The sequence below is a fragment of the Pygoscelis adeliae genome, unplaced genomic scaffold, assembly GCF_000699105.1.
Source record: "Pygoscelis adeliae isolate BGI_AS28 unplaced genomic scaffold, ASM69910v1 Scaffold298, whole genome shotgun sequence".
NCBI classification, from domain to species: Eukaryota; Metazoa; Chordata; class Aves; order Sphenisciformes; family Spheniscidae; genus Pygoscelis; species Pygoscelis adeliae.
In genome coordinates this window covers 24294-43719 of record NW_008825303.1, presented here as the reverse complement: position 1 = coordinate 43719, position 19426 = coordinate 24294, and the positions used below count along the sequence as shown (strand labels likewise).

At 37.6% G+C, this 19426-nt stretch overlaps 1 protein-coding gene across 1 annotated transcript in view; it reads left to right on the top strand.

Annotated features, from left to right (window-relative positions):
• TRPM1 (transient receptor potential cation channel, subfamily M, member 1) overlaps positions 1 to 19426 on the top strand; it is a 50880-nt gene that overhangs the window by 24322 nt on the left and 7132 nt on the right. Inside the window, 12 exon segments of the mRNA XM_009330094.1 lie at positions 754 to 804; positions 2378 to 2518; positions 3778 to 3807; positions 6285 to 6580; positions 7133 to 7361; positions 8878 to 9000; positions 9341 to 9472; positions 11516 to 11644; positions 12958 to 13209; positions 13907 to 14081; positions 17370 to 17390; positions 19126 to 19270. Of these exon segments, the coding sequence (XP_009328369.1) occupies positions 754 to 804; positions 2378 to 2518; positions 3778 to 3807; positions 6285 to 6580; positions 7133 to 7361; positions 8878 to 9000; positions 9341 to 9472; positions 11516 to 11644; positions 12958 to 13209; positions 13907 to 14081; positions 17370 to 17390; positions 19126 to 19270 (1724 nt within the window).

The window sequence follows — 19426 nt, the reverse complement described above, 5'->3', positions numbered from 1 at the left end:
ATTCCTAATTAATAAGCCTACAGCAGCTTTCAGAAGCTATTGCAGTTTTTTATGTAAATATAGTGATGTATTTAAAATGCACCTTCAGAACACTTAAAGAACTAATGTAGATAGCAAAAATTTAATACCAGCCAGTAGTGGTCATTTACTTTTAATCTCAATTACTCTTCATGTATGTATACTTTAATATTATTGAAATAAGCCTGTAAATTGGGCAAAGTACTTACACAGCAACTTTTATTCTTAGTGCATTGCAGAAGTCAGTATAGTTTTTCCTTGTGGCCCCACAAAGCAAAATGTTTTTCCCAAGACCATAGAACATCAGGCTTTTTTATTCAAATTCTCCCCAACTCAGCCCACAGCAAATTCATCAGGAACATAACTATTTCTAGTCTGTTTTTCTTCCCATCATTTACATGGCGGGTAGTCTAGGGCAGCATTCATACAACATATAACCTCAGTCTAGTCCTCCAGTCCCTTTATGGCTCCTGCAGCAAGTACAAGTTCAGACAATACCACAAACTGCTGTGACATGAATCACCACATAAAGGATTATAAGAAAGGGATTATACAGGTCTTGATAGAAATGCATTTGTCATTGTAGCCCAGTTCCTTCTTTTCACCCCTGCAGCGTGTGATGGCACATGGTTGCCTAAAGTTCTGCTTACAGTGCCAGATCATTAATTACATTTGTGTTTGCAAAAAATCTGAAGAATTGAAGCTCTAATGGACCATGAATGATTTTTGTTTCAGAGATTGGGTCCACCAAATACGCTGCATTTGCTAGTCAGAGATGTGAAAAAGGTAAGCTTAACTAACAGCAGCATTACATTTGCATGATTACATTAACCATGTGAGTCAACAGTAGAAGCAAGCATAGCATGGGGGAAAGCAGACATTTGAAATTAGATGGTAGCTGTTAAGAAAAGGAAAGTTAAATTACTTCTTGCGACAAACAGTGATGTCAGTCTAAATCAGGTATGGCTATACTGCACTGCTAGTAATTTAAAAACTCAGGAGAGGAAAGTTAAGCTCCTAGTAGTGTAACATATCATTTGAGATTTAGGTTGATGCTGTTTCTTCTACTGTTTCTTCTCTACAAGAAGCTCCCAATACAGCATTACAAAGGAGGAGTGGAAGGAAAGGCCTGCTAGATTAACTGGAAGCCCCACTCACGAGCACAGAATTTGTTCCCTTTTGTTTGTTTCCTTGTGTGTTTTTTAGTTACTTTTCTCCCATCAATCCTACTTTTACCTGTGAGAAATCTGTTCTGTTTCTCAGTGCTACAAGTCCTAAACTTGTTATTCATTTGTTCCCATTACATGTAAATTTGTTCATTATACGTGAATAGGGTCATCGTAAGATTTGTTGTTGTATTTGTTCTCTTTGAGGCTTTGGAGCTTTTATTCAGTAAAATGCAGCTACATGAAACGGCCTGTATTCCTTTTTGCAAGGAAAACTCCCATTTATTCCCCAGAGGTTTAGATGTGGGAATTATGCAGTGCTGGGTTAATGTATAATTCATTTTGACCTGCTTCATAGTTTAACACTTTTCTCATTCAGTGTTTGTCTTTTTGAGTTACTAATGCTCTTCTGCATTCTCCTTTCTGTCTGTTTCCTTTTCATTGCATTTTCATGGCTCACTCGTTCAGCGGCAGTCTCGGGGATTTGGTTGGGTTAACATGGAGGTGATGTGTTTGCTTAGGATATAGTTGTTTCATCATAGCAACTGCTCAGTGGTGCTATAGAATCCGTTATTGTTGTAGGATGTAGCTTGAACAATGAAGACGGTTTTCAGCTCATGGTTCTAGCAGAGTCAATACCAGTACCCGGTTTTTAACTGTAACAATGGAAATTATAGTCTGCCTTTTTCTTTGATTCTGGGCTGCACATTAATCTAAGTCATGTTCTGCAGTGTAGTCTTAACTCTGTAGATAATATTATGATGAAATATAAGTTTCCATAAAATGTAAAGTATGCCTGATATTCACCATGAAAGTAAGTCATGGTTTTATACTGGATTAATGATAATCAGTACAAAGTTATTTAATTTCATCAGTATAACCCTTGCAAACAACTCAGGCTTGTATGGACACTGACATATTGTACAAGTAAATCAAATGAAAATTTGTCCTCAACTATAAATAATGCCAGGAACAAAACAAAAAAAATCTGGCCCCAGAAGTTTTTCATTATGTGAATCAGTTATCATTAATTTCGTACAAATATTCAGAGACTGAAACCAGTGGCTGTAAATAATACCCGTGTGCCAATTTAAACATGATACGGTATGTCTAGCCAGGCAATTTAATGTATGTTATGTTTTTTTATCCTAAGTCCTTATTTTGGGTTTTGGTTTTTTTTTATTTTTTGGTAGGGAAATCTTCCACCAGATTATCACATCAGCCTAATAGATATTGGTCTTGTACTTGAATATCTCATGGGTGGAGCTTATCGCTGCAACTATACTCGAAAAAGTTTTCGGACTCTTTATAATAATTTATTTGGACCAAAGAGGGTAAGAATGAGTTCATTCTGGATGTGGCCATCGTGCTGATGGTAAAAAATCAGTAATACTCTGTTCCTTTGTCTTTGTGAAACACTACAAATTCTAAAGAAATGTTGCAAGACCGAAGTTGAAACTCTGGTAGTGAAGTTATATAAGGAACCTGTAAAACAGCTATGTTAAAGGATGGGAGGACCCAAAAGGTGGTAAATAGATCTGGAGGTGAATTTCCTCCTAGTTCAGTAGTTTACAATCCAAGCATTTCTAACTGTGGTGTTTGCATATTTACTTGATCCTACTTGAAGCTGTTGCTCTCTTATAACTGCAAACTGTATTGGTCAAGCCAGGCTTATTGATCAAGTAATTACAACCAACAATAGCCTTAACTTGGGTAAGGCAGAGAGTTTAGTCTGAATACAGAAGAGCTCTGAACCTGTTACAGTAAGTCCTGTAAAGAACTGTTCTGAGCATAAATCTTATCCTACGGAAGCCACTGCAATCTCAGTAAAGCATTTCATAGTAATGTACCAATCCTGAGAATATCAAGTATGGCCCTTGCTTTGTTAAAACGTCTGTTCTAAGCAAATAGAATAATTTTCTTCATTAGCTTATTTATTTGTTTGATTCAGCTTTGAAGGTCAAGTGAAGCTTCCTAGACTAATTACAGAAAGCCCCACACTAGGAAACACGCTAGGAAACTAGCTCTACAAATGGTCAGAAGGTCGCTCAAAGCCCAAGTATTCTGGAGCCGATATATAGTACATATACAGTGTAGTACTATCTGATGGAACAAGCAAATAAACCTTTTACATAAAATGTAAAGGAGAGATTTCACGATAGAACAGAGGGATTTTTTTAATGGGAAATTGTAAGAGGTTTGAAGATCTATTGTATTTTTTACTATTTCCTATGGGTATCTTTACCCTGTGTGTGCTTAGAAGCACTATTTTTTTCAAGCTTTGTGACCATGTGGTGATTTTAATTCTCAGAGAAGTATATTATTGAATGATTCATTTAACTCTTCCATCTGAATCAAAATCTTTCACTTGAGTGCAGGATGGGAAGTATTTTCTAACCCATTCCCTTTCTGCAAATACAATTAAGAGGGAAATTAATTAATTGTACCATTATTAGTACAATTGTTTAGAATAGTAAGTTTAATAATAAATACTTTAAATTTCTCAATGAAAATGTGTTTTTCCTTGGTATTGTTTGGTCTTTGCATTTTCCCTCCCATCTAACTGATTTTCTTTTCTATTTTTAATATTCAGCCAAAAGCTCTTAAACTACTAGGGATGGAGGTAAGTTGGATTTATTGTAAAATACTGTTTTTATCAGAGCATTTCTTGGTACAGTTCTGCTCTTTCTCTTAGCTTTGTCACTATTACTGAGGCTTAACGTAAATTTCAACTAGACAGGATCTTCCATTTTGCAAACAGCCTATGAAATACTTCTGACATTCTTTTATGGGTAGGGTCTTGAGGGCTGCTTAAAGCTTTGCTCGATAGTCTTCAGGCAGTTTTTAGCATTATTATGTAATAACACATTCCGTGTTGGAATGTATTGCAGATTTAATCATTCAGATGTGAACATCAATTAAATTGAAAAGAGAATGCGGTCCATCAGTGCTACTTATGGTCAAATCCCCTTTAACCATGAAGTAGCAATTTATGCGCAAATGAGGTTTTATCATAGAGAAAACATTTAACTGGAGTAAAAAAACAAGGTGGTCTGACACATTAGATGCTGTCCTCCACTATAAAACGTCCTTGCTACTGTGATGGCACCATGCTTTGTAAATGACGAAGCTAATCCAGAATTTTGGGTCCAACCCCTGCCTCAATTACTTGTGTGTCTGCAGAAATTTTGAATTGATCAGAATCAAGTCTGGGATGATGCCTAAAAACTCACTCTGTTTTGGAGGTAGTTGCTTTTGTTTCTGAAAAAAATATTAATGTAGACCAGGAAAGCATTTACACAAAGAGGCTAGGTACATTTCTCTATGAAGTATGCTTTTACTAATGCTGTGATAGTATTCGAACGCAGTATATGTACGTTGCTTGTGTTACATTTTATGTGAACTATACCCAAACACAAAAGCCTCTATTTCCCCAAGCAGATAAGCAGCTTTCTTCTCTACAGAGAAAGTCCAGGTTATGTTTAATCTCTCTGATCAGCTTCCTGTTTTCTAATGGCTCAATGCCAAAAGCTCAGCCCCTCAGAGGTGCGTCCCTTTTTAATCAGCGTTGATCACACATAGGTTGCTTAGTGCTTCTCCAAAAGCACATTTTGATTCTCCTATTTCTTTCAGTGAGAAATGTTTTATGTGGCACAAACTGAAGTGTTTTCTCCACTTGACAGTGGGTGTAGCCCACTCCCTTCTTCCAAGAGAAAGAAAAGGTGAAAAGAAAAATAAACATTTCTTTTGCTGAAGTGGTCAGTAAATTGATGCGACTCCAAATGTTTGGGTTTTTTTCATTTCCAGTGTTAGCAGCTCTAAAACAGGAAGTTTAGGCTCCTTAGCACTTTGTCTTTCTTACCCAGGGTTGTTTTGATTTGATTTTCCTAGTATGGGAGGGAACTTCATTCTTGGTCCTCCATTTGAGATTTTATGTCCTGTGCTTCAGAGATGCTCAATGCTTTCTTCATGTGCATGCAATCAATGACCCCTGAATTTTCCATAAAAGACAGAGGTCACCACTTGCAGTTCTTAAAACTGCTGGAAGAGAAATGCATACTTAATTGTTGAGCTGAAGAGTCGTCTTTGGAAACCTGGGGTGTGAGGCTGAACCCTGGGTTTGGATTTAAGTTCATATTTTGTCAAAAAATAGTGCATTATGCTGAGCTTGCTTGGACAGGAACTAATTTTGTAGAATGGTAATTGCTTTTATTTGCAATCCACTTCTGAGATTGGAATCGAGGTCTACAATGATGATGAGCTCTGTCTACACCTGTATATGCAATGTTCTTCCTACATTATTTAAACCCTAATTTTCCCAATCATGGCTTTTCTCCCTTCAGGATCCTGCTTCATTGTCAGTACTTCCCTTCAGTTACTTCCATGTTGGTTCCTGTAGTAATGGCCTATCCTCCCTGTCCCTTTAAGAAATGAGATGCTTATACCTTCCGTTTGCACTGCATACATAAGAGGAGATTGCTTATTCAAAGGTGAAGACTCCGTTTAGTATCTTGCTGTTCTTAAGGACGCTATCTGCCTGTCTTTTCCGTTTGCGTGTTATCACTCTCCACCTGCATGTCAGTCTGAAAACTGCTTTAATACCTGTAAGATATGCAGCACTGTTCTTCAGGAATAGATGCAGACATACCAAATCAGAAATTACAGTGGAACCTATTCATAGTGAATTCAGGTTTGTTAACGCTCCATTGACACTGCAGTGGAATTAATTAAATATTAATTCATTGCAAATCAACTTGTGCAATTACACATGGGTAGAGATCTACTTACAATGCAGTGTAAAGTGATGCCTTCAGTACAATAGTGTTCTACTGTACTTATCCAAGATGGGTGACTTGTAATTAAGTATGCAAGAGGCGGTTCTCTGAATAAAATGTTAAGCTGTCTGTGTTAGCCCAGTGCATGCTCTGTCACATGTTCTTCATAGCTTTATCGCTATTGGCATTCATTGTAGCAAACAGCAAAAACGAATTAGAACTTTAACTATTAATATGTCCTCTCAATACTTGTTCTGTGTATGGTGCCGTTGTCAGGTAAGGTGTTAAAAATTGATGGGAATGGTTTTTCTTCGTTTCTTCCCAGGATGATGAGCCTCCCACCAAAGGGAAGAAGAAGAAGAAGAAGAAGAAAAAGGAGGAAGAGATCGATATTGATGTGGATGACCCGGAAGTCAGCCGCTTTCAGTATCCCTTTCATGAACTGATGGTATGGGCCGTGCTGATGAAACGGCAAAAGATGGCACTCTTCCTTTGGCAGCGAGGGGAGGAAACCATGGCCAAGGCACTTGTGGCCTGTAAACTGTACAAGTCTATGGCCCATGAGTCTTCCGAGAGTGAACTGGTGGACGACATCTCTCAGGATCTGGACAACAACTCAAAGTTAGTAGATGCGGAGCAGACTTTATATCTACTTGATATAGGGTGTTGTCTGATCTGCTGAGAAGCTTTACTTTCAGTAAAGTACAATTGATTTCTAGAATGTAGGTTCACAGAATGCCATTTGGAGCCGATTTATCAACAGTAAACAAGCCAAAATACGGTCTTAGAATCTGAAGGCAACACTAGCAAGGAGAAGACTTGCATTTTTTCTGACAGAACACATTCTTCCTTCAGCTTCTCTCTCTGTAAAACTAGCTAGTTTTATTTCATAAAGTTATTTTCAGGATTTACTCACATAAATTAAGGGGTATCTGATGATAAGTCTAAACTGGCCTTAAGATGTTATCGGTCTAAGCTAATTCTCTCTGGTCACTAAAACTTTGTTTGGAACTTTTGCAGACTGTCCCAAATCAAGCTTGAGACTCAGTTGTTCTCGTCATTGTACATGTGTGTGGAAAAACATGACCACCTGTGAACAGAATTAAAACCCCAAATGCAAGCAAACACTGATTTCTAAATCAAACTTCACTGGACTTATCTTGCATTTTCCAGAGATTTTGGCCAGCTGGCTGTTGAACTCTTGGATCAGTCCTATAAACATGATGAGCAGATTGCCATGAAACTACTGACCTACGAACTGAAAAACTGGAGTAATTCCACCTGCTTGAAATTGGCTGTGGCAGCTAAACACAGGGACTTCATTGCTCACACATGCAGCCAGATGCTCTTAACAGATATGTGGATGGGGCGACTACGCATGCGGAAAAACCCAGGCCTTAAGGTATTTCTGTTCTGCAGCTGTTTTCAAAGATATAGTTTGTTGCATGTGACATTACATTATACATGGTGTATGCATAGAACAAATTGGCTTACTAATTATAGATGTTTTAAGAACATACCTGTTTTAAAACTAATTTTTTTGGCTTCCAAATTCAGGATCTCTAAGGAACATTAGTCTGTGACAAAGGAAAATATAAATCCATAAAAGGCTTAGCATGATTAGAATCTGAGAGCGAAGTTGTGGCTTTCAATGAATGATGAGATCTATTCACTGAAAACATACACCTTTGATTAAAAATTAGTTGGATACAAGCAAAAAGATCTCCATTAGGGGTCCACACAATGGGAATAGAGAGAAAATGAACCAGATGTGGACACATGCTTCTTACATTGCTTAATATTGTACCAGAAGACACAGAGTCAAGACTCTGTTGAGAAGAGTGAAATCTGTGCAATTGCATTGTGTGAAACTATGTCATTTTTATTTCCCTCTTCTGTGATTTGATGATACGGTCTCTCTTACTGATTTTTATATTTCCCGATTATTGGATTTACAAAAAACCGAGTAATGTGAGGGGGCTGGCACAAAAGAGAAACATGAGTGAGCCAATGTTAAGGAAGCAGAGCAGTGTTTGCTTGTGTGTGTTTTCCTGTGAATATAATCCTTTCTTTGTTATATTATGCTGTTGCTGTCACCCATATGGAGACCCATCATGATGGTGCCACCTTCAGTCTCACCTCGTTATTTCCTTAAATCCCCCATTACTGACAAAGTGCCATTCCTGTGTTCCCAGGTCATACTCCCAAGCTTGCTGACGTACACATTGTACTGTCTCTGTCATTCTCAGTTTATTTCCACCTTCCCATGTCTCCCTCTTAAAACCTGTTTAAAATCTTCAGGCAAGTGTCCTGCCTTTCAGATTGCATCGTGGTTCTTTCTAAATCTGTTTATTGATTTCCTTTCTTTTCTCCAAAGAATTAATCAACCTGCTAATGTTCTAGTTTCATTACCTGCATTCTTTTCTTTGCTCCTTTTCTGTACTTTGGCAACTCATGCTTGTGTTTCTGTATCTCAGCAGTCTCATATAGTAAAAGAACTCTCCAACTGCTATCTGCAAAGCTTCTTTTACTTTTCACAAGTTTATTAACTATTAAAACTAATTATAGTAGGTGACTAAAGTAACTATAAACTCCAGTAACAAACCTGAAGCCCTCTTCCAACCGCCACTGTGTCCATTCCATGGAATTTCTCTCCACAACTCTAAATCTGGAGCACAAGTTCTTAATTGCAGTGTATTCGTGGAGATGGGAAGCCTTCCAGGGTGCCATCTTTCCATACAAGACCTTATTGCCAATGCTGCATAAATACTATTTATTCATTTTTGTAGGTTTGAGGATAGCAGAGTATCTTGAATACTGTACAAGCGAAAATATTGTTTATGGGATTTGCCTTGTTATGAAATCTATTAATGTAAACAAATATCGCCATCTGAGTTGAATTCTTTCTTGTTGTACAGGTTATAATGGGGATTCTCTTCCCTCCCACCATCCTTTTCCTAGAGTTTCGGAGTTACGATGATTATTCTTACCAGACATCAAGACAAAATGAGGAAGGCAGAGAAAAGGAGGAGGAAAATGTGGTCAGTAACTGACATTATTAGGAAGTTCTAATAGCTCAAGAGTGCTCAATTTTCTAACTTCTCTGATTATGCTACAGGTTGCTCACGTTAAAATCTCAGCTGCCTCTGTGGGATAAAAACCAGTGAAGAATTTTGGGTGTATAGGCTGGATTCTCAGGGCGTGTAAATTATCTGTGTAGTTGCACAGATTTACGGAATTTGTATTTTTGTATTTTTAAAAAGAGGTCTGTTGCTCAGAGGAAGCATTGTGTAGTTAACAGTTGGCTGAGGCTGTAGTTGAGGAAAAGCTATTATTTTTACTATTGTATATCGATGAAAACTGACAACTTTGGTCTTCCAGGATGCAAATGTGGATACAGGCTCCCGAAAAGGAGATGAAGAGAATGGAAATAAAAACCAAAAGAGCCTTCCAATTGGAACAAAGATCTATGAATTCTATAATGCACCTATTGTCAAATTTTGGTTCTACACAGTAAGTCACGATGATTAAACTGATAGTGATTATTTTTCTCACACCTGTGAAACTTAAAGGATTCTAATGCAAAAATAATAACCAAGTAATAAACAAATAAATAAATAAATAGTACTGACTTTCATGGAATCTGCTGAGTAAAGCACTCCCTTTATTCAGAGAAAAATGCATAGACAATGAAACAGAATGAATAACTGAAGCTTATGCTGTTAGCCTCTAAAGCTCTTACACACTTTGAAGGAGGCCCTGTCTGGCTAATCACATGCCAAACTCAGTGCAAGCTCCACACACTCGATCCAAACTAGGCTGGATTCTCTTGCTTTCTAAAGGCTCTGGCTCCTGTTCTGCATTGAAATACACTTTAGGACCCAAGAAGTAATGCCATAGTATCAGTGCTTGCCATTTGCTCTGGTGAGTTAGGCTTAGATGAGTGCAACCTAGATGGCAGCACAGATCCCAGTCTGCTAAGACTTAATAGGTACTTTTCTCTTATTTAAATAATTAAAACCAATCTAAACTAAAAGATTTATTTTTGACAAGCATCTGGTTTTCTCTTTAGCACATCAAGAATTATCTGGTGCTAAACTCTGTTTTAATAAAACAGAAAAAGTATTCATGCTACTGCTCATAGATTTTGTGTGTGCCCTGTAAAAAGGATATTGGTTTCTTTTTTATCCGAAGTTAGGACTTCCATTACCTAGTATGTCATAATATTATGTAGGTTTTTAGTTTTAGCACATTGTAATCACAAAACACTTTACTGATCCCTTTCTGCTGCCTGTCTTAATAATTTAAAAGCAAAATTCCTATTTAATTTCAAAGAAAAGTATTCAACATGGTTTCACAGCATAAAGAAATTACATTTTAGTGGATTAAAAAAGCCCCAGGCACAAAGGACCTGATTTAGAGTGCTTTGGAATTGTTGTTTTGCTTCTTTCAACAAATGAGATAATTCAGCTGCCTGGCTCATATGTTCCACAGCATCTGTCATTCCTTCAGCTGCTGGAGGCCTGTGGCCTCTGCCAGTGTGTATGGCAGCTATAGGAAGGGCATTGCAGCAGGCCCGCTTCCTTCAGAGAAGAAAATCTTTTTTCTTGTGCGGGTAAGGATCTTCAACACCTGAATCTTTCATGCATAGTCTCGATGTATGTGTTCATACATGTTCATATGAATGTCACAATTAGGGTGGGCTTTGCTTTCATGCATTATGCAGGCCCCTCAGCTAAGAGGATTTTACTGCCTTCTGTTTGGTTTCTTCTTCTGTGACATGGTGGTGCAGCCTTCAGTGCTCTTACTGCATTAGGCTTCAGCAAGAAACTTGCTCCTGAGACTAGGGGCTACTTAAAGTAGCCAAAATATCTGCAAACCTACTATTCATGCAGATGGAGGTGTTGTAGGGACTGATATATGAAGTCTGTATGCCTCTGGCTTCACATAAAAAGTATATTCTGCCTGGATGGTCTCAACCACATTATTACAGGGTGGAGAAAAGCAAGTGGCCTGTGTGGCTCTTTATTTCCTCTACACTTCCAGGCAGGTGCTGCTCACAGCCCTGCCTCCCTGTTCTGCTTTAGATCTGTTTTGAGATGGTGGGTAAACATTTCACATTGAATATCTCATTCTTTAGAAAACTCCGTGTTCTCCCCGGAAAATTTTTGCTTTATTACTGCTTTTTTTCTCTCTTTTTTTTTTTTTTTTTTTTTCAAAACCATTTAATCCATTTTGGTTTCTTAACTCTGGACTTCCAAGATCTCTGAAGTTTTTAGTTTGGCCAGTCACTGAAGACTGCTATGAGGCATGGAGACATCAGCATCACCAGTTTGACGTTTACACCAGTAGTTATAGAAAACAGAGTGATAGCTCTATTGACTTACACTAATAGTCCAGAACTTCCTAATGGAAATTAGTGGAGACTGATTTTTTTTGTGTGTGGAGGTCATCTCAAGTAATTGAATACTGCCTAACTGTGGAAGGATCCTGGGACCCATCACCTAAAGTCCATAAAGGATTTTATTTTTTCTTTTCTTTTTTTTTTTTTTTTAGATATCATACCTCGGTTACTTGATGCTATTTAATTATATTATCTTGGTGCGGATGGAACGGTGGCCATCAGTCCAGGAATGGATTGTCATCTCCTACATTGTGACATTGGCTTTAGAGAAAGTAAGAGAGGTAAAGTCTAATCATACCAACATCTCATAATCCTTAAAATGAAGCTCGCTCTTAGAGGTAATAGTGGCATGGACTTGTGCAGAGGGTTGAGAAGCCATACATGAGAGAGAAGATTCTCATATCCACAAAGTCCCAAAATGCCCATCACTGGAGAGACTTTCATTTATAAGCCATTCCCAGACATTAAAACCTTCTCTTATTGGGAAAAAAAATCAGGCCAAAATGCCCTGAGGTCAGTAGTCAAAATGAATGCTGTCACTCTCTTATGTGTATTTCCAAGGAAGGGCAGGGCCATAACTCATGAAGGAAATCTCAGTAGGTACTGTCTTTTTATTACTGATGCAGTCCTTGATGAGAACTGCAGGCAGAGAGGTGTTTTGGGGAATTAGCCAGGAGTACTACGTGACTGATCTTGTTACTTTTGTATGAGGAAGATAGCATAAAAGCTTCTGCTGTATTCACATGCTGTAGTGTGGTTTGCACTTAGCCTATCCTTCTCTGATTCACAATTCCCACATCTCATACCAACTGTATTTGGAGATAAATATGGATGCCAGGTCTGTAAGCCAGATCTCCTGGTTTAAATGTTATTGATTAAAACCTACAATGAAAAAAGTCTTAATAAAGCCAAAATAGAAACAAAGATGAAAAGGCGGTCCAGAGGAGAGCCACAAAAATGATCAGAGACCTGGAACAGCTCTGCTATGAAGAAAGGCTGAGAGAGTTGAGGTTGCTCAGCCTGGAGAAGAGAAGGCTCTGGGGACACCTTATGACAGCCTTTCAATATGTAAAGGGGCTTATAAGAAAGACAGAGAGACACTTTTTACCAAGGCCTGTTGTGACAGGACATGGGGCAACCGTTTTAAACAGAAAGAAGGTAAGTTTCGATTGGACATAATGAAGAGATTTTTTATGATGAGGGTGGTGAGACACTGGAACAGGTTGCCCAGAGAAGTTGTGGATAGCCCATCCCTGGAAGTGTTCAAGGTCAGGTTGGATGGGGCTTTGAGCAACCTGATCTAGTGAAAGATGTGTCTGCCCATGGCAGGGCAGTTGGACTGGATGATCTTCACAGGTCCCTTCCAACACAAACTATTCTATGTTTCTACAGAAAGGAAATTTTGCCTGCTTGTAACTAAAATATTGCTGCTAGAGACAAATTTTGCTGGCAGTGGAGGGGGTCTCAGACACCTATTGAATATGACAAGATTGGTCTTTTTTCATGACCATTACTTCAAAAACTGTAACTTGGAGTTTTTCCTAATGATTTCTTTGTTTTGTATTTTTTTTGTTGTTTTTTTTTTAAATTTCAGATTCTGATGTCAGAGCCTGGCAAGCTGAGCCAAAAAGTGAAAGTTTGGCTCCAGGAATACTGGAATATTACTGACCTGGTGGCTATTTCAGTATTTATGATAGGAGCAATTCTTCGCCTACAGAACCAGCCTTACATGGGTTATGGAAGAGTGATTTACTGCGTAGATATCATTTTCTGGTACATTAGAGTACTAGATATCTTTGGTGTGAACAAATATCTGGGACCTTACGTCATGATGATTGGAAAGATGGTTAGTGTCTAAATTGCTGTAAATTATGTATTTCAGAACTTCATGGGAAACTAAATTAAGTTCTGATTTTTAAAAAGAGGTTTTCCATCTGAGTAGGACTCTGAATAAAGCCTGTGAAAAAGTTGCCATGTGAATTTCATACACACAGGAGATGCAATACTCTTGCTAATAATTGCTTGATTCGAGAGGGAATCTTTTTTCTTTCCTTTTTTTTTTTTTTTTGAACCAGCCTGTGGGAACTTTTTCATTTTGCCTGCCTTCTGCCTCCCAAAGCCATAGCAATAACAGTTTGCCAATATACCGGGATCATCCACAAAACCATCCGTTGTGGACAGGAGATGATACAACAATGATTATATCATTTCTTTGCAACCACAGAAGAGGACTGTGCTGAAAGTGCAGCATAGTGCACTTGATGCAAAAGAGAATAGGGATAGCCAAGATTTCAGCATTTTAAGTCTTTTAAAATATAAATCTAGTATTCCTTTAAATGACTGTTTTTACTGCATTTTTATATATGCGTAATTCATGAGCAGTAGTTAAAGTCAAAGAGTAATATCAAGAAAATTATCCAGGAGAATGTGTTTGTTCTCTTGATACTTTCTTGTTTACTTTAATGCGTGCTGGCAAACAGACATGCTGGTGCTACTGTACTATCTGGTGATGATAAAAGCCTCTGTATGGTCTCTCTGTGCAGATGATTGACATGCTCTACTTTGTGGTTATCATGCTTGTGGTTCTGATGAGTTTTGGAGTAGCCCGCCAAGCTATCCTGCACCCAGATGAGGAGCCTTCTTGGAGACTAGCTCGCAACATCTTCTATATGCCCTACTGGATGATCTATGGAGAGGTGTTTGCAGACCAGATAGACCGTAAGAGTAGAATTCATAGTAAGAGTCTGTTTTCTGTTTCTGAGGCAGATGATCAGATCCAAATTAATGATTGTTTTTAATTTGGAAGTAGTGTTTTGTCTTTATGATTATATTGTTGTTGTTGTTTTCTTGTGACAGACTCCAGAGACTGAACAATTTTCTGTTCCCCACCTGCATGTCCTGTCTCTCAGTTTATATTCAAATTCAGTTAACACTGAGAGTGATATAGTCTGGAATAGTCTCCTGTCCAAGAGTATAACAGTACTAAATGTTCTGTTTACTTGCATGGATCAACAGAGATCATTCTGAAACGTTCTTCTGAACTGATGTTTTACTAATGGTCAGTTCCGACAGAAAAAGAAAAAAACCTTGCATAGGAGATGAAAATATACATATCCTTTCATCTCTAACTCACAGCACAGGCAATGAGCTGTGATAATAATTTTTATAATATTATAAAATACATTATATTATATACTATATATAATATATAATGTATACAATATAATATATATTATATAATATATAATAATACATTTTTACCCCCATTGATACATCTATCTACTTTCCAGAAATGTTTCCATTTCATTAATCACTCATGTTCTTCTTTTCTACACTTCTGGAAAAACAAAACAAAAAAGGAAAACTCTGATTGATTAGCTTTGGGTGTGGAAATAGCTTTTCTTATATAAAAGCTGCACAGTTTAAAAAAATAACTGTCAGTATTTTAGAGGAGATGGAAACTGTCATGTTGCTGCTAGTTTTGTGTTAATATTTGAAATTTGTACAGTCAAACGTGCAGCTGGCCTCCTCTAGTGTGTATCACATAGTTTGCACTTTATCTGAAATTATGTAAGCTGCTATTTCAGCATCGTGTATGCGTTATTTCAACTATCTGCATATATTGACAAGCAGTAAAGTGGAAGGCTGAAGAAACTGAGGTCTAATTTCAAAAACCGTAAATATCCATCATCATGAGAAATCTTTATACCAAATGTCATTAAAGTGTACTTTAATTGCTTAGAAAGGAATAAAATGTCATTAGTCTGTTTCTGAACAGTGTACACTTTTGCAAAGATCATATCATCTTTGTTTTCCTTACGAATACTTGTCTCATTAATGTAACTTACGATACAGTAAATTACTCTTGACAAATAAAAGGTCAAGCCAGTCATTTATTGTCTGATCTTGCAGTTTCAGTGCACATGTGAGCCAGGATAAGCTCAGGATCTCTCTAGTGGGTTAATTCTCCCATGGGGAGGAACCACTTACCTTTGAGGCTCATAATGTGCATTCAAATCCTACTTCACTTTGAACAAAGAATGTTTGCCAATGTAGACACTTTGATTTCTTTATAAATCAAAACTCACACCTTGCACTAAAGAGATCAGTATTGTTGTGTCCCAAACTTATCTCATGCTTCCAGTCATTTCTCAGTTATATATTCAGCATCCTTTGAATTGGAAATCTTTCTTCAGCAGTGCTTTTGGGGAAAAAAAGTTTGGGCCTTCCAGTTACACAAGTTCAGTCCAGCTACTTGCTCCACTAACCTTCCCAGGTCAGAAGCTTTGCTGTGTCAGTAGCTTAAACATAAGCTAACTTGGAAATGTGTGGTTTTGTTGTTTTAATACTGAAATAGAAGTGGCTACGCAAGGAGTTGTACTAACTAGACTGCATGACAATTCTGTAAATTTCTTATGTCTAGAAGTCTGTGAACTGACTTCTGAAGATCTTTTTCCTTTCAGTAAGAAATTTTCACTGATTTTTCCGTGTTTCTCTGTAAACGCACCACAAAAGCAACCTCAGAAGTCATTGGGGAGTGGTTGCTATGGGCAGTCTAACCTGACTCTGTGTCAAGTGCTTATGGGTAGTTTTGCCAAGGCCCATGAGTGTAAACAATTTATGGAAAAAGTATTGCATCAAATTTTCCATCTGAAAGAAGGTAGTTGGACTTTTGTCAATAGCTTCACTGAGGATAGGATGTCACCTAAAGGTAAAGACCACAAATCACAGAATTGCTGAGGTTGGAAGGCACCTTTGGAGATCATCTAGTTGAACTTCCCTGCTCAAAGCAGGGTAAATTAGAGCAGGTTGCTTAGGGACTGTCCAGTCAGGTTTTTAATATCTTGAAGGATGAAGACTGTGCAATGTCTCTGGACAACCTGGTTTAAATGGAATTTCCCATATTTCTGTCTTTGCCCACTGCGTCTTCTCCTTTCACTGGATACCACTAAGAAGAGTCTGGCTCCGTCTTCTTTACTCCCACCCACCATCAGGTATTTCTAACATTGGTAAGATCTCCCTTCACACTTCTCTTCTCCAGGCTAAATTATCCCAAATCTCTCACCCTTGCCTCATTTGTCAGATGCTCTGATCACCTTAATAATCTTTGTGGCCCTTTATTGGAGTTTTTCTTGTATGTCCGTGTCTGATTTCTATGGGGCAGCCCAGAACTAGACACACAAGTCCAGATGTCATTTCACCAGAGCTGAAAAGAGGTGAATAATTACCTCCCTTAACTTGCTGGTAACACTTTTCCTAATGCAACCCAGGATGCTCTTGTCTGGTTCACTCTGTTTAGATGATGTCCATGAGCAAGAAGTTAGTGGCTTCTAGTACTCAATGGCAACATATTCTTAAACAATAGAAAAGCCTTGCTGAGTTTCTTTCAATAGTGTGATTTTTCTTACAATCACCATTTAGGGGTTGGCAAGCAAGTATACATACTGGTAATCAAAATGAACTTTAATGATATTGTACGCTGTAATAACATCAGTACCATGACTATTAACGGAGACATAGCTATTCAATAGAAACAGCTGGCAGACTGAAAGCCAGGGTGGTTCTTAAAAAAAAAGAGAAAAAAAAGGAGGAAATGTTTCCCTAATAGCTAAAAGAATGATTTTGTGTGATAATTTTGAATTGGTTTGTGTTTGTGGTGACCGCCAGTTTTGTTTACTTGCCTGAAATATTGTGTATATTTAAATGATCATCTGCCAGAAGCATTTTGTGATTTATTATTAATATCATGAATTCACTGCCATATGTAACATTTGGGGAAAACAAGACGAAAAGGAAATTGCAGAATGCAATGCATTTTTAACAAAGACATTGTTTCTAAGCGTATGTCTCTACTGTTCTGACATTTGCATTGCTTAGCTTTTCTTGGCAGCAAAACTGTATTTTCAATCATCTTTTTGGTGTTTTTTTTTTCTATATTATTCTATTGTTTTCTTTCTTTCTCTCCCTGCCTCCTTTTCTATTTCGTTCCTTTGGAATGCTGTTCAGTCTATGCCATGGAAATTAATCGTAAGTCTCTGTGGTGAGCTGATTATCTCATTTAGCCAAATATGTTCATTAATCTTTTTCTTCACTAGATACTGACATTTTAATTATAGGGCTCATCCAATATTCAGGTGTGAATCTTGTTTTTCTACTGTAATAGTTTCATTTGGAAAGAAGCAGAGGAAAAATATTTTATTTTAATACAGATTGCAGATCAGAAGTTTTAATTGAGCTTATGTGGTTGCTATGACTTGTTTCTAGTACGTTGACAGTAAAGTAATCCTTTTTTTAAATTATGATGCATGAGTGTCATGGTATAACTAATTCCCTTTGATTACCTAGACACAATGTTAGTGTTTCTTTGGCAGTACTTTCACTGGTCCATGTGAATAATACTATGATTCGCTTGACTTTCCTGTTATACTTTTCTTACGATAAACAGGGAAAATGTAGGTCTGATGTTTGAAAAGCAAGTAAAATATATTTTATTAATCATAGTCTAAATATCTCTTTCAGTCCACAGTAAATAAGATTAGTCTGTTTTCAAATAATTTGAAGTATTTTTCAGGTGAGGTTGAAGCATTGGGTTTTTTGCAAAATGCTTAAAAAACCTGGTTTTTCTATTCATATTAACTAAATCTGTAATGAACTCATTGTCAGTCTTAGTATTTACTAAGATTTCAGCTAAAGAACCTGTGATTGATAAACACTTTACCTGCTACTAAATGGTTCCAAAAGTTAGCCTTGTATTTGAAATCAGATGCACTGGCACTGCACTTAGAGACAGAACAGACTTGCTGCATTTACCTAACTCCAAGACAGCTTTTACCCCAAGACAACCTATGTATTCTTAGGATTACTTCAGGCAATTATTTCACACCAGTTTGATCAATACTCTCAATTTTTGTCTCATTCTTACCAGTCTATTTTACTGTTACTGTATCATTTTCATTTTATAATTTCATCTCTTTAGTTTAAAATTTTATCTAAAATTTAGAATTACTCTGAAAAATAAGGGAAACAGAAATTGGCCTGAAAGTGGCAGCAGGGCCACCTGCTGGTAACACTAACAGCTCCAGACAAGTAATAGTCTAGGGTCCATCTAGGGAGTCCAGTCAGGGCCAAAAGGAGACAGGGCCAGAGACAGAAGAAGGGTCCATGCAGGGGAAAAACACAGGTCTAAGGTCCATCCAGGAGGCAGGGCTGAGACCTGCACACCTGACATAGCTCAGGCAGGGACAGGTATGCATAGGGGCTGTAGGTGTAGACCCCAGGTGAAGCTGGTCAGGATCATTAAGGCCTCTCTAGCACACTCAGGGCCCTGATAAAGGTTTCATTTATGCTCAGCAATCTGGGACCACTAAGTAAATCTTTTTATGTCTTTGGCAAGGTATGCACACAAGTTTGGTTAGAGAATTTTTTTTAATTCCACTATTAATATGTATGTATGCACATTAAGATCTTGTCCTAGACTATTACTATGAGAAAAAGAAAATCCATATGAATTTGAAGAGAAAGCCACGCTGTACAGTAAACTTGGAGCTGCCTCTCTGTTCACTATTAAGGGAAATTATGTTTGTATGCTGTAGTTAGAAGCAGAATTTGAAGTAGAAATTATATGTACTTGCTACTGGAAATAAACTGACAAAATTTGTTTAGCTTGGCAAATTTTATGCATGTGTCATCATTAAATAAATGTGAATAGTGTTTTTAAGTACTGGGCAATTTGTGAAAAATACCTTTCCTGTTTTTTCTTCAGCTCCTTGTGGGGACAATCTTTATGATGATGATGGTAAACGCCTCCCTCCATGTATACCAGGGGCCTGGCTCACTCCTGCTATTATGGCCTGTTACCTCTTGGTAGCAAATATCCTGTTGGTAAACCTGCTGATTGCTGTCTTCAAGTATGTAAATGATCATGCACTATCTTTACTTTCTTACTGGTGAGATAAAGTTTCTGTGAGAACCCATCAACTGATTTTGCAAGGGTTTGCATTTGCACTCAGAATCTAATTACTCTATGAACATGACTGGCAAATACTTGGAATAGTGTATACACT